At 38.1% G+C, this 16236-nt stretch overlaps 1 protein-coding gene across 8 annotated transcripts in view; it reads left to right on the top strand.

Moving 5' to 3' along the window:
- The window catches only part of cfap47 (cilia and flagella associated protein 47), a 411656-nt gene that overhangs the window by 225040 nt on the left and 170380 nt on the right, over positions 1-16236 (top strand). For 7 of the 8 annotated variants that reach the window (XM_003218926.3, XM_062977173.1, XM_062977171.1 and 4 more), the window contains 2 exons: positions 11802-11913; positions 13841-13975. In XM_003218926.3, coding sequence (XP_003218974.3) covers positions 11802-11913; positions 13841-13975 — 247 coding nt within the window. The remainder of the gene's footprint in view (positions 1-11801; positions 11914-13840; positions 13976-16236) is intronic. The other variant, XM_062977172.1, reaches the window with a different exon arrangement.

Raw genomic sequence — 16236 nt, forward strand, 5'->3', positions numbered from 1 at the left:
AGTTTGAATCCATTGCTCCATGTCCTAGTCTCTAAAGCAGGCAAGCTTTTCCCTCCTCAGTGACATCCTTTTCAATGTGACATCTTTCAGTGCTAGCATAATGCAGCCACCTGTCAGTTCTGCTTTTTTCCTTTTGATTGACTGTTATAGCCTATTGCTATAAAGAAAGCAACCTTGTCATTTATCCTCAGATCTACCTTTTTGGTATATCTCCTCTTGTCATACATTTTTATTCATAAGTTCCTGTTTCGTCCTCTCTACTCTTAATCTTTGTCTAATTATCCACCCATCATATGATCGGAGGGTTGTTGTATGTTTTCTGAGCTGTATGGCCATGTTCCAGAAGTATTCTCTCCTGACGTTTCACCCACACCTATAACAGGCATCCTCAGAGATTGTGAAGTATACCTCACAACCTCTGAGGATGCCTGGAATGATGTGGGTGAAACGTCAGGAGAGAATACTTCTGGAAAATGGCCATACAGCTCGGAAAACATACAATAACTCTCTGATCCCGGCCATAAAAGCCTCCGACAACACATCATATGATCATTAGTTTTTCCCTGAGGCTTAGAGTCTCCAGTCAATATTTAAGTAAGACAGTTTTGGGGAAGGATCCCAGAATGTGGTGGTTGTAATTCTTTGATTTGCCTGGGAGAGACCAGTATGGTTGAAAAGTACACAAACTGTTATAAATTCAACAGATTTGCACTTAGAAACCTGGTAGTACATTTAAAAACATTTGCATTAGAAGATGCTATAAGGCCGCCAGTGCTTGAAGAAAAGCTGTCCCTAATATGTTTTCAGGAATGGACAATTGTAGAAGATATTTCTCTTCCATAGATCTCTAGTTGTTGGAATTCACTTTGACAGTGTATATGCAGAAAAGGCCAAATATAGCTGCATCCACATAACAACATTATTTATGGCAGTGTGACACCACATTAACTGTCATGGTTACATGCTATGGCATGCTGGGATTTGTAGTTTTGTGAGATAATTGTCAGGGAACCTTGGTGCCACAACAAACTACAAATCCCGGCGTTTCATGGGATGGAGCCATGGTAGTTAAAGAGTTGTTAAACTGCAGTAATTCTGCATTTTAGATGGTCTTTGAGTTATCTGATATAAAAACTGCAGTTGTTTCTAACCATGAAGCTTCTGGAACAAATACATTTTGAGCTGATGGCCTCAAGATTGACAAACCTTAGTAGTTCCAAATGTGACACTCACTCCAAGTCTGGTGACTTCAATCCATAAAAGCAAAGTTCAAGAAGATTATCATGAAGAAAAGGTGAGGAGGAAAAGGAGGACTACAGGAATAAATTTTCTCATTGCTCTAGGTCTTTCAGGTTATACAGGCAGTCCCATTTTTAATGCAGCATGTATCAACTCTTCACTTACATAACAGTTTAATAATAATAATAATAATAATAATAATAATAATAATAATAATAATAACTTTATTTTTATACCCCGCCTCTATCTCCCCAAAGTGGACTCAGGGCGGCTTACATGGGACCAAGCCTGAATAAAAACAATAGAAATATAAAACACAACAATAGACAAAAGACATGCACAATTATAAAAATGTAAACATTAGCCAATAAAAACAAATGACAAGAACTAATAAAAACATGGATTAAAATGGAGAGGTTGTAAAAGTAAACTGGGTAAGGTGCACCATATAAATATTGTAAACACGAGGTGACTGATAAAGTGCTGCAAATTCTTGGAAGTGCAAATTGGGATGGGAATAGACCCTGTGTCTATATCAAGTTGACAAAGGTAAAAAGTGCAAACCGGTACAAGAATGGTCACAGATACAGGATTGTTATGGGGATGAGCAATCTTTATCCAAGCTGCTGCTGCTCAGTTGTTTAGTCGTCTCCGACTCTTCATGACCTCATGGACCAGTCCACGCCAGAGCTCCCTGTCAGCCGTCACCGCCCCCAGTTCCTTCAAGGTCAAGCCAGTCACTTCAAGGATACCGTCCATCCATCTTGCCCTTGGTCGGCCTCTCTTCCTTTTTCCTTCCATTTTCCCCAGCATCGTGATCTTTTCCAAGCTTTCCTGTTTCCTCATGATGTGGCCAAAGTACTTCAGCTTTGCCTCTAATATCCTTCCCTCCAGTGAGCAGCTGGGCATTATTTCCTGGAGGATGGACTGGTTGAATCTTCTTGCGGTCCAAGGCACTCTCAGGATTTTCCTCCAGCACCAGAGTTCAAAAGCGTCTATCTTCCTTTGCTCAGCCTTCCTTATGGTCCAGCTCTCACATCCATAGGTTACTATGGGGAATGCCATTGCTTTGACTATGCGGACCTTCGTTGCCAGTGTGATGTCTCTGCTCTTCACTATTTTGTCAAGGTTGGCCATTGCTCTCCTCCCAAGAAGTAAACGTCTTTTGATTTCCTGGCTATAGTCTGCATCTGCAGTGATCTTCGCGCCTAGAAATATAAAGTCTGTCACTGCCTCCACGTTTTCTCCTTCTATTTGCCACTTATCAATAGGTGTAGTTGCCATGATCTTAGTTTTCTTGACGTTTAACTGCAACCCAGCTTTTGCACTTTCTTCTTTCACCTTGGTGATAAGGCTCCTCAGGATATAAATTGATTTTTTCCAATCTGATGGCCTATCTTGTGTTTTCCATATTTGCTGGCCTATGGCATGCATCACCTTGACAGCATCACCTTCCAAGATTTTAAACAGCTCAGCTGGGATCCCGTCGTCTCCTGCTGCCTTGTTAGCAATGCTTCAACCTCATTCCTCAGGATGTCTGGTTCTAATTCATTCACCACACCATCAAATCTATCCTCTATATTATTATCGTTCCTATACAGATCTTCTGTATATTCTTGCCACCTATTCTTTCTTCAGCTTCTGTTAGGTCCCTGCCATCTTTGTTTTTGATCATGCCCATTTTTGCTTGAAATTTGCCTCCGATGTTTCTAATTTTCTGGAAGAGATCTCTTGTCCTTCCTATCCTATTGTCTTCTTCCACTTCCATGCATTGCTTGTTCAAAAATAGTTCCTTGTCTCTCCTGGCTAACCTCTGGAATTGTGCATTTAATTGGGCATATCTCCCCCTATCGCTGTTTCCTTTCGCCTTCCTTCTTTCTTGGGCTACTTCCAGTGTCTCAACAGACACCCATCTTGCCTTCTTGGTTCTCTTTTTCTTTGGGATGTACTTTGTTGCTGCCTCCTGAACAATGGACTCATAGTTGTATTCTTCAATCTTTATCCTATACAGCAGGCATGGGCAAACAGATTAAAACAAGATATGCTCTTAGTCCCCAAAACTTTACACCTTCCCTTTCAATAATCAAGAATGAATTGCTTTAAAAGATGGTGACTCACAGTTCATAGAATCATATTTGGAATGTGTTCACTGGATGGTTGGGCAATAACCCTTAGATCCATTAGCCATTTTGTCTGGAGTTTCTGGGATTTGAAGCACAAATCCTAGTTTGGGAACCACTGTTGTGGAAAAAAATTACTATTCAGCACTTTTTAAAATTAATATGGTGTGAATAATAGTTTATGTTAGGAATCAGTTCCGGTTTTGCCTACACAAGGTTTTTCAGCCTCAAGTTCTTTGCATCCCTTTTATGAACAATTGCCTTAATTTTGGTAAAATTTTAAATTAAAATTCTCACTGACAATCACCAACTTAATTCCAGAGTTTCAGTTATTCTTAGTCATCTTGTACTGTAGGAACCTGATCCTGTAAAGATAAAATACTTTTAATAAAAAGAGCTGGAAAGCATAATTCAGCACCATAAATATAAGTGAAATACACAGGGATTCAAATCCAGGCTTTTAAGAGTTAAAAGTCCTATGTTTGTATGAATATGGAAGTCATTTTTGCTTTCTTCCCCATTCAGTCTTTTAAACTCAAGTGTTGTCTTTGTCTCATCTTTGAAGGCATTTGTAAATTTTGGTAAATTCTTCCTCTAACAAAAAAAATCCAGATGAATTCATAATAGTGTCTAGGTTTTGCTTTCAAGGGAAAAAAATGATGCTTACAAAAGTTATTCTTGTCCAGATTCCTGACCCTGTAAAACCATCTGATGTGTCAAGCTAGTTATATAGTACAATAAGATGTCTTATTTCCTAATATGTATCTCTAATAAGAACATGGAGCTTCTGATATAATTTTATGCTAAAGTACATAGTTAACATTTTCTGTATATGCAAGAAAGCATAAGCTAGCTATCATACCAGTTGGATCCTGAATATGAAAGTACAATTGAATTTAAACTTTATTGAGCAACTTATAGCAATCATCACTTCTTTGGCTTAGTGGAGCTTAATACACTGGAATTTATGAGACAATACACTAGCAACTTACTAGTAATACAGTAATAAAACTGTTGGGTGCATCTTCTCGGGAGGACATTTCACTAGAATGAGGCTGCAAAATCAAATACTCCCCCATTCCCTATGGGGAGGCCACAACAAATGTTATTTCATTCATATAATACCTCTGTCCAATAAAATATACAAATCTGCCTGAAGGTCTGGAATGGTAACCGCAGAGCAATTTGTTATCAAGTCTGAATTAATACAGGATTTAATGTCTGCAGCGTAACTGCATTGTAGTGGCTATAAAATTAGATTAATATCACTCGAGAGCAGTAGAATTGAATATAAATATTATACAATCTAATCTCTTGTTCTTCTGACAGAAATATACCTGCTATTTTTGTTTGGATATTTATATAAAAGCCTTCTCTGGGAATAAAAATAATAATTAGTGAATGTCCAGATGCTCATATTTTCCAGTCAACCCCTGCAACTGGCTCCCTGTTGTCTCTAAATTTCCAACTCCCTGCTCTTAAGTTTAAAACTCTTTAGATTTAATACATTTCTCTATGTTTTTCATATTTTCCTCTCTGTGATTACTTCATTAAGCTTTTATCACATGTATCTGGACTTATCTTATCTGAAAGTCATGCCCTTGGACCTTAATGAATGCCCTAGATTTGAAGTAAATATACTTTGCTGAGAATAAGCATATCCCTTGAGATACCTGCCAGAGACAAGAGGTTTTCATGCACGTCGATGATATGTGTCCTCCCAAGTATATTTCATGCACATTTATCCCCAGATCCCTTATATGTTTGGCATGAAATAACTCCGGATTATGTTTTTACTCATACATATTCAATCACTATTTTAAATCTTCTTTTGTTTTGATTTCTGCATGGAATTTTACTGTTTCCTTAACTGGCATTATTTTTAATATGCTGCTTGGTGATTGTGTTGTGTTTTAATTGCCTATGGCCATTCAGAATGCTCTATTTGCAGAAGAACAGGCTATAAATATAGTGATGGTGGTGGTAGTGGTTGTTGTAGTAGTAATATTGCTACTACTAAAATATCACTGCCTTATGATGTAATACCATCAGTTGGAATTTATGTGAAGAGTGCCTAGGGACTGGAGTACAAGTAACACTCACCATGTGGAAAGTGATCATAGAGCAATACTATGGAATAAAACCCATTGGTAATTCAACTGGAATAGCGCCATTGAAAGTCAATGGTATTAGCAGTTGATTAAGGGGATACCTGGGATTCAGGATCAAGATAACTGACTGCAGACAAATCTCTGAAAACTGGCAAAAAAAGACCTAAAAAGGATCACAGCAAATTTATAGGAAAGCAATAACTTTTCGTTCTTTGTTTGTTATCACAGCATCTCAGTCACTGATTTTTTTTTTTATAGGAAGGGGGAACAGTAGAAAGTAACAAACTAGTGCCAGGATGATAGTTATCATAGGAAGAGGGAAGAAAGGGGAAACATTCCCAAAGCCCATAGCAAATAGTAGGACTTGAGAACAATTTGTAAGTAAATGGCAGTGGGAAAATTTACCTTCTTTTGTCTCCCCCCTCCCCTTTCTGAAGTTTCTAAGAGCAAAACTGTGTGATGAGATAGTATTAGTGGACATTTGTGGGGGAAAATTTGGCGATGTCATGAAAATAAGTTAAATAGATAGGTAGCTTTTTATCCTGGATAAGGTTTGAGTTTGAAGTTCTATATCAGTAGGTGCTGCTTATTAGATAGGCAAGAGCCTCATCCAATAGACTCAGATCACAGCAGGTATGGCTGTTAGATCAGGTAAGCTAAAGCCATATCCAGTGTAGAACAGTGAGTTTTAGGTAAATCAGAGCCCCCAGTTAAAACAAGAAGCTGTACTGAATCTTAAAAGGAACAGACAACCAATAAAGTGATAAAAAGTGGACTAACATTTTCAAAATGACAGGTCATAAAATAATGAACTTAGAGGCAAAATGTAGAATAGAAACCAGAAATCATGGAAGACAAGCAAAAAGAAGATTACAGTCATGAAGGCAGGAAATGAACAAAGTCGAAACTAAAGGCTTCACAGAGGAAGCTTATGAAAAGGTCTCATTTGGCAACAATATAAACAAAAAAAGTTATATGATTTTTCTTCAGCTTCATTGTAAAGAAAAAAGACAAGGAAGCCACAAAAATAAAAGCAAGGCTGCTCAGTGTTGTAAAGGAAGTTTTATAGGAAAAATAAATAATTCTATCTTGGCCATATTAAGCTTGAGGAAACAAAGAAACCTTAATGCTGAGATGCATGAAAGACGGGTATCATCTACATTTAGCTATAATCTGGGTATCATTACGGTGGTGCAGTGGGTTAAACCCTTATGCTGACTGAACTGCTGACCTGAAGATTGGGTTGCTGACCTGAAGGTTGCTGGTTTGAATTTGCAAGACAGGGTGAGCTCCCATCTGTCAGCTCTAGCTTGCGGGGACATGAGATAAGCTTCCCAGCTAATACATCCGGGTGTCCCCTGGGCAACATCTCTGTAGACGGCCAATTCTCTCACCAGAAGTGACTTGCAGTATGTTCTCAAGTAGCTTCGGAATGATTTAAAAAATCTGCATAAAGAGGATATTGAGAACATTATGAATGAATATGATTAACCAGAGATTATATATAGAGAGAAAACAATAAAAGCCCAGAACAGAACCTGTGGAATATCAACTGAAAGAAAAGAAAAAAAATGTCTCCCAGCTACTATTCTTTTTCATTCTGCTTTGTATTCTAGTGTTTTTACTTTCGCTGTCTTGTCAGATCTTGCACCAGTATTTCCTTACCAGATTTGCTTAATCTTATTTGAGCCAGCCTGATTTTTTATGGCTCATTTATGTAATCAAAAGATAAAATGCTATTCACAAAATCTCTGACTATTCATGATCATAAATTGTATGCCCTTATTGCCACAAACAGTTGTAGGCATAAGTACGTACTTACTCTCTGTAGAGTTTTGTGTCAGTCATAAAGTAACTGTCTGATTTTGGGAGGGGGAGACTTGTCTATCAGATTATCTATATGAAATTGCTTCTGTGTTATGTCTCCACTTATAGTAGTTCTTACAGTTCTCTGGTAGAAAAAGGTGGTTTTTATAGTTGGTCCTCTGTATCCATGGAGGGTTGGTTCCAGGATTCCGTGAAGATACCAGAAATGTGCACGCTGAAGTCCCTATTTAAATTTAAAGTATGTACCTGTAATTGAGTGTAGCCAAGCTGAGAAGCACCGCAGTAGATGGAGAATACCCCCCCCCCCCCCACAGAGCTGGGGGAAGGAAGTGGCTTTGCCACCTCCCACTGGAAGGGAGAGTTGCTGGAGGGGGCAAGGCTTCTAGGAAGCAGCCCGCCCCCTCATCACTCACTTCTTGGACGTCGACCCACTCACCTGCCACTAATAGTATAACAGGTTGATCGCCTAGCAGGGCTGGGTAGGAATTTCCCCCCTCTTATGTTCTAGGAGAGTTTTTTTGCCTATCTTATACTGTTTATAGTGGCAGATTGGGAGGTGTGGTCATTCAAATAGGGTTGTCAGCAGAATCGATAGGGAAATTGCATTCTTCGGTGTACACCACAAGGCGCCTCAGTTTTGGTGTAGGCCAGAAGCGGAAAACCTCGCCTAGGGTTCAGAAAGCCCTGATGAGGGGAAACGATTATGGCCTAGGAATGGGAGACTATGACCTCAATCATTCTTGGGGCAGAACTCTCCACCACATTCCTCTTTAGGTCATCCAAGTTTAGTTACGCTGGGGATCCGTTCTTTCACCCTAAATTCAGTTCAGGGGTAGGTCGGGAAGGACCACCAATATGGGCTTTATGCCTCACCAAATTCATGTATGACACTTGAGAGTTAAATTCAAGTTACAAATTAAAGAGTTAATAAAGTTGCCCAGTTTTAAACCAAGGCTTGTTGAGTTGGCTCTTTATTTAGGGGGTTGGATGGCAAAGAATGCATGCCTTGTGCTGGGACTGCGCTGTCATAGCCTCCACTGGTGTCATGGGATCACTTCTTGGTCTGGCTGCAGCCAATCGAACATAGATTTTTTTTTTTTAAAAAAACAATTTCTTCATTGCTAGTCCTTAGCTGGTTGAATCCATGGATCCCAGCCTGTGGATACTGAGGACCCACTGTATTGTTCTTCAATATTTAGTGTGCTTCATACTGAGGCATGCAGTTTTTGCATGATATGGGCATTGTGTGGGAATTGCATTGCTTTTGCACCTGATCTAGCATGGTTTATATCAGGCATCCTCAAACTGTGGTTCCCCAGTTGTTTGGGGCTCCAATTCCCAGAATTCCTGCCCATTGAACAAGTTGGTAGGGCAGTGGTTCTCAACCTGTGGGGTCCCCAAGTGTTTTGGCCTTCAACTCCCAGAAATCCTAACAGCTGGTAAACTAGCTGGGATTTCTGGGAGTTGTAGGCCAAAACACTTGGGGACCCCACAGGTTGAGAACCACTGGGCTAGAGCTTCTGTAAGTTGGAGGCCCAAACAGATGGAGGGCCGCAGTTTGAGGATGTCTAGTTAATATGCTCAATGTTTAGAAATAGCAGTCATGTTAAACGTGTTCTTTTTCTTTTAAATGTAAAAAGCAGTTGCTAAATATAACTCCAAGTTCAATTTATCCAATTCAGATGTTGATAATGGTTTAATTGGATTTCAGATTTTAATGTTTTGGAAAGCATTGTAGAATAATATGCAGAAAGTATTTTAAAATTTCTTGGAATACATTTGTCTCTGCCTCTGTGTACAGCTGATACCAGTGATGAGGAGAAGGTTCCCTGTTGTCAGTAGCTGCTCTTGGCACTGAGCCTGAGAGATTTTGGCTACTTTCCTTACTGCTTTCTGCTGGAAGGAGCAAGCTCTAGTTTTTTTTTTTCCTGTCAATGGCTGCAAGAACTAGAGGGGATGTATGCAAATAATCTGTTTGTTGTTGTTGTTGTTGTTGTAGACCCAAAGGGGTCTAATTACTTGGTTAATAATATAATAATAATAATAATAATAATTTTATTTTTCTATCTCGCCTCCATCTCCCTGCAGGGACTCGGGGCGGCTAACACGGGGCAAAAGCCCGAAAGCAATAAAACAAAATACATCAGATAAAGGCATATTACAATTAATAAAAACACAGTAAAATACATTGTGCAGGAACAATACAATAACCATAAAAACTCATTTAAAGCATAAAATGAGTAAAATAAAATGGACCACAAGGTTGAAGGAGGGGGATAGCGTGGAGGGGCCATTAAAACTAAAGTGCAATAATGTAGTTATAAAATGCTTCAGGGCAAAAGGAAAAAGTGCAAGCATTTCTCAACAGCTGGAGTGAGGGAGAACATCCAATTAAGTATAGGGAAAAGTGGAACAGTGTGAAAAATAGTATATTAATTTTTTTGAGTTTAGATCACGGGGACTAAGTTATTCAAAAGCTCAACAAAAGAACCAAGTTTTAAATTTCTTTTTAAAAGATGCAAGGGTAGGTGCCTGCCTGATTTCCCTAGGGAGGGAGTTCCAGATCCAGGAGGCCACTACCGAGAAGGCCCGCTCCCTTGTCCCCACCAGCCGAGCTTGTGATGGGGGTGGGAACGAAAGAAAGCCCCTCCCGTTGACCGAAGAGATCGTTCAGGTACATAGGAGGAAACAAGGTCACGAAGGTCAGTGGTTCCCAAACCATTTAGGGCTTTATAGGTAAGAACCTGCACCTTGAATTAGGACTGGAAAATAATTGGCAGCCAGTGGAGCTCCTTAAACAGCGGGGTTGTAGCTGATATTAAATGCCACAATATTGCATGAGAATGATGTTTCCTACTCTCCTGGAGTTGGTTCCCTCATTTTGTTAACATAATTTTTTCCAAATCATTTGCAGCCATTAACCTATCAACTGAATCACATGAATCTTCTATATATCTGACTTAGTACTACCGCTGATTTGATTAAGTGGTAGCCATTCTGATATCATTGACAGATTTAAATGCAATAGAATATTTAGAAAGCATTTTATTCATATTTCAAAGTAGGGACATAAATATCATGCAGCAGTATAGAACATACATAAATAGTAAGAAAAGGCATATTAAATCAAATATCTCAGGAGGCTTCATCCTGTAAAAGAAAATGTTTAAAATCAACACATCTTTCCACTATCAGCACCACAATGGGGGAACACTTCACATGCCTGATAATGTGAGTTCTGGCTCACCAAATTTGTGTCAAAATTTCACTGTTCTTACAGTACCACATTTTTTTAGTTTTGGTACAATAGATAAACTTGACTGCCTAAAAAATGCATTCAGAGATGGGAATGTAAAACCTTTATATGTGCAAGATGAAGAGTATGCTCTAATGTGATTATAAATTTTATGTCAAAACCAAATTTGTCAGCAATGTAGGGATTTCCATTTTTCCAGTTCACGAAGAAATTAAGACAATTTCAAGGTGCAAGCTAGTGATTTCTATTTTCTAGCTAAATTATTACTATTTTTGGCCCAATATATGTTTAGAGCCAGCATGAAGGTAGTGGTTTGAGCATTGGCCTATGACTTTGAAAAGGAGGGTTCAAGTTTATGTTTGGCCATTGAAATCCAGGTGACCTTGCACAAGTCACAGACTTTTAGACTCAGATTAAAGCAATGGCAAACCTCCTCTAAACAATACTTGCAATAAAAACCTTAAAGCCTCCATAAAATGGAAACTACTGGGAGGCACATAGCAACCTATATATTGTTATAGAATTCATCTAGTGGAATTAATACAACAGTATCTAATCGCAGAAAACAAGGTTATAGTATTGCCTAAACTGTGCTGTTCAGAAATGACAGTTAAATTGGAGGCAAGAGAGTTTTGTTCCTGAAAAACAAACAAACACTAGCACTGTTAATTGTATTGTTAAGAAGTATATAAAAACAGAAATGTTAATCAAATTCCAATACTAAGTTTTTGGAGATGTATGGAACAAAATGGCTTTAGGAAGAAGGGGGTACACGCAATCTATGAATCACACTTTTCCCACTTTGGTTGTCCAGTAATTGCTAAGAATACTAAGGTCAACTACATTGTTATAAAAGAAATCTTAAGTACCACTCATGCAGAATGTCTCTCTTCCATATAAAATATTAATTTGTTAGATTCCAACATGGCCAAGAAGTATCTTTTTAAAATGTCTTGGTACATCCTATCTTTCCTTTTAGTGGCAGGATGTTGGTCAAGAGATGTATTTTAAGGAATTAATGTAGCTTATCCTGATTAAGTGCACTGAAATTTAACTGTGATATATTTCAAAGGGCACAGGAGAAAGTGTTCTCTTTATTTTCTAGTTAATTAAGCACTGTAGGGAAGATTATGAGAAACTTATTAATATTTGTGCTTGAACTCATTTTTAACCTACCTTCTCTACATTATATGCATAGCTTTGTTGCATTGGAGAACCTTTGGTATTTTTCTTCTTTTGTCATATTAGGTGTCTTCAGATCTTCTGATAGTTGGTGGTGACTCAACGCTCACTGTAGAACCAGGGGACACCGCTGCTTATTCTCTGAATATATCACCCTGGAAACGTGGAGAATTTAAAGGTATTTTTTAAAATCAATTTGGCACTGCAGTATGAGACAATTACCCAGTGTTTTCACCATCAGTTAACCACTGATGAATTTATCTGAACTCTAGCCTCAATTTCTCTAAAGCCTTTTTCTTGGATAATATGCCTCCTGAGGAATCAGACTTCATAACATCAGTTCTAAAGTGAAGATGGTGTGAGACTTCAATTTCTTGGCTTTAAGAAATCCTTTTCAACTAATTGTTTATCCTTGGACTATTTCCATAAAAGTTGTCCTTTATGCCAGGCTGCTTTTGAGAACAAACCAAAGGAATAGTTCATCTTCAAGACAGGGTGGGCTATGGACAGGCAAAAAGGGATGCTCACTGTTAATACTTTTTCTGCTTTTTTGGTCAAAGCATTAGTAACAGCAAAAGATAAGCCATTTCTTAAACAACACAGAAAACAACCACATGGGATACTGGGTCTCTAGCAAAAATAAGGAAAAGCACTGATTGCCTTTATGCTAACATAAATGCTCTCTGTTTTAATCCATGTTTTTATTAGTTCTTGTCATTTGTTTTTATTGGCTAATGTTTAAATTTTTATAATTGTGCATGTCTCTTGTCTATTGTTGTGTTTTATATTGCTATTGTTTTTATTCGAGCTTGGCCCCATGTAAGCCGCCCTGAGTCCCCTTTGGGGAGATAGAGGTGGGGTATAAAAATAAAGTTATTATTATTATTATTATTATTATTATTATTATTATTATTATTATTATTATTATTATAAATTATTTTGAATAAAATTGAATGTACTTATCAAGCATTTATTTATTTATGTATTTCTTTCACTCATCTCTCAGGGCTGAGACTCAAGGTGATTTGTAAAAAAATAGGTAGACACCCCCCCCCCCAAAGAAAAATACAATGCTAAATTATTTTTCAAACAATTGTAGCAAAAATCCTTTCTCCCCTCTTTCTGCATAATTTTAAATAGTAGTTAAAATAATATATAGAATTCATTTCAAATGTATTAAAAACAAGACCTCAAGATAACAAAAACACACCATCAAAAATTCTTGCAATCAATTTCTGAAAAGTGAGAAACTTTTCTTTTGCTAGTGAAGGCAGAGCAAAGGGGCAGCCTTCCTAGACTCATTATGGAGGGAGTTTCAAAATGTGGGAGCACTAACTCTTGTATCCATCAACTCTTTTCTAGAATTATTGGGTCTTGTAAAAAAAAATACTACTGAGATGAAAAACCAGGTCATCACTGATCATAATTAACATAGTTGGCAGAAGTAACACTGAATTGATTGTCTGGAGTGGGTGGGTAAAGCCCATATACATGCAATCAGTCAACAGATTTATAGCCATAAATCATTTGTGATATACCTCCACTAGGCATTAGACCTGAAATTGACTTGGAAAGAAATGTTGGCTTTAAAGAAAAAGTTATTTACCAATATTATCAAATAGTAATCCTCCAATGCAAGGGCAATATATGTATATATATGTCGTGTCAGGAGTGACTTGAGAAACTGCAAGTCGCTTCTGGTGTGAGGGAATTGCCCAGGGGACGCCCAGATGTTTTTGATGTTTTTACCATCCTTGTGGGAGGCTTCTCTCATGTTCCCGCATGGAGCTGGAGTTGATAGAGGGAGCTCATCCGCGCTCTCCCCGGGTTGTATTCGAACCTGGCAGCCTTCAGGTCAGTAACCCAACCTTCAAGTTACAAGGCTTAAACCCACTGTGCCACCGGGGGCTCCAATATTTATATAAACCAACGTCATTGAATCTATAATCTTCCTTTCTGGATCTAACCAAAATAAAATATATACTGTCAGTTTGATTTGTTTTTAAAAGATGATATGCAAGAGTGTATGAACATTGGCATGAGGGTAACAACCCATCTTTTGAAACTAATGTCCTGGCAAATAGAACATCTGGTAACTATTTTAGGTCTAATTGTATTTGCTGCTGAAGATAGAGAACAGCAGCATCGACAAAGCAACTTACTGCAGAAGACAGATGGTGTTCAGGCCTTTCAGAAATTACCAACAGAGGAACTGCAAACAGTCAAGGCAGCAAACACTGGTAGGTTTATTATTATGGGTAATTTGATTATCAGTCTTTACAAATATCCTATAATCATTCATTTTTCAGCGAAATGCATATTTTATATGTCAAGCCACGTGCCCATCTAAATAATTCATGCAGCCTGACTTTCCCTCTTGTGAAACATATTCATTTCAATGTAGCTCCCTTCCCTTCTCCTGATATTAGAAACATTGTTAGAAATAAAAGCGAGGCTTTTGAGCAAATATTATGTGGAAATAGAAGTAAACATATTCGACTTCATATTTTATTCAGTAGCCAATTTGAATTTTACTGCGGGCTGTTTGCTTGTAGAAGTCAGGCATGCTGTTGTTCGACTAACATGAATTCTGTTGAATCATTCAGACATTGGTTCTAGACTATTGCCCTTCGTAAAAAGGCTGTAGTTTGATTTGTTGGGGCATGAAAGGAACAATTAAAGAGAGTTCTTTCCTTCTTTAATTGGGCTCTGACGCCTACAGAAGAACACCTTGAGTCCCACATGACTGGATGATTTCCAGCCAACCTCCAATATTTTGTTTCTAAGAAAGCTACTTAAGCAGGTGGTGGCTTACCAACTCCAGAGAATCTTTAGGAGGAGACAGATTACCTATAATGATTTCAGTCTGGCTTCAGTCCCCAGATTGCTTGTCTTTAGTTTTCTTGACAGATGACCTTTGCAGAGGACTAGACAGGGAGTGTGTCCTTGTTAGGTCTGCTGTACCTTTCAGTGGCTTTCAGTACCTTCAACTGTTGCGTTATTCTGAGCTCTTTTCCTGGGATGAGATTTAGGGGTAGCTTTTTTACATTAAAAGTAGAGTGAAACAAAATGCAACTCATCAAACACATACATTATCAGAAGCAATACTGATTGACATAAATATAAAATAAAAGGTAAAATGCATTTAAAATACACATTTTAAAATAATATTTTGATTAATGTGGTGAAGCTACAACATTATTGTGAAAAGAACCACAAAGCAATAACATATAAAAATGTAAAAACTGTTTTAAGACAAAGCATTTTAAAATCTTTTCTTCACTGCTGTGTTTGTTCTGTATTATTTCATAACTAGACAGACAGCGTAAGAGATATGCTCCCAGTTATAAAGTATATTTTAACTATCTTCTAAAGCAGAATATTAGAGATGTTGTGTTATTTTCAGGCTTCCTTCATTAACTCAACTGTAAGAGTGGAATCCACCCATCAAACTTTTGTTCTGCATTTCATTCTCAAAGACAGATTCTGATCTCTGTGTTTAACACAACTCCAAAGGCTTATTATGACATTTGTGAACCAAAGTGTGTTCGACCCAAAGTCTCTGTTCATTGCAAATTGCTAGACTTTATTTCTTAGTTTTTGTTGTCAGAATGCATAACATAGTTGCACTTCTGTTAGGCTTTCCAGTTCGTTGATCACTATACAAACAATTGTCCAGTGGTCTGAGCTTTACACTGTGGTTCTGGGGACGAGGGTTTGAATCCCATTTTATTTATTTATTTATTTATTTATTTAGAGTATTTATATTCCGCCCTTCTCACCCCAAAGGGGACCCAGGGCGGATCACAATGCACATATACATGACAAACATTCAATGCCATTAGACACATGACATATATAGACAAACACAAATAGACAGACACAGAGGCAATTTAATGTTCCAGCTTCTGGCTTCATGAGGGCATGCTCAATTCCAGCCACAGGGGGAGCTACCGTTTCACCATCCACTTGTGACACCGAGTCCTTCATGGAATACTTCCTCATTCCTCATTCTTCCACATGCCACTGGAGATTTTAATGCATCATAAATTAGTTAAATTAGCCTCCCCGCATAAGTGGTACCTAAATTCCTACTTGACAAATGCAACTGTCTTTCGGCTGCATAGGTCAGCAGCAAGCTGAACTACTAATGGTCAAGAGCTTACCCTGACCCAGGCTGGCTTCGAATTCATGACCTCTCAGTCAGTACTGATTTAGTGCAGCTGGTTACTAACCAGCTGCGCCACAGCTCGGTCCTAAGTGACCTTAGTCAAGGCATAGCAAACATTTTCTGAACAAATCTTCCAAAACAACTTGTGATAAAGTCATCTGAGAATTGCCATAGATTGAAATGATATCAAGGTACATAGGAACAGCAGCAACAACAATTAATAGGAGATTCAGAGTTAAAACCAGAAGGGCTTTGCATGCCATTGCTAAGTTGTCCTCACACTGAAACTGAAGTCAAAGTAAAGAAGACAGAGTTAACATTTTGAATATG

This window comes from Anolis carolinensis, chromosome 3 (assembly GCF_035594765.1).
Source record: "Anolis carolinensis isolate JA03-04 chromosome 3, rAnoCar3.1.pri, whole genome shotgun sequence".
Taxonomy (NCBI): domain Eukaryota; kingdom Metazoa; phylum Chordata; class Lepidosauria; order Squamata; family Dactyloidae; genus Anolis; species Anolis carolinensis.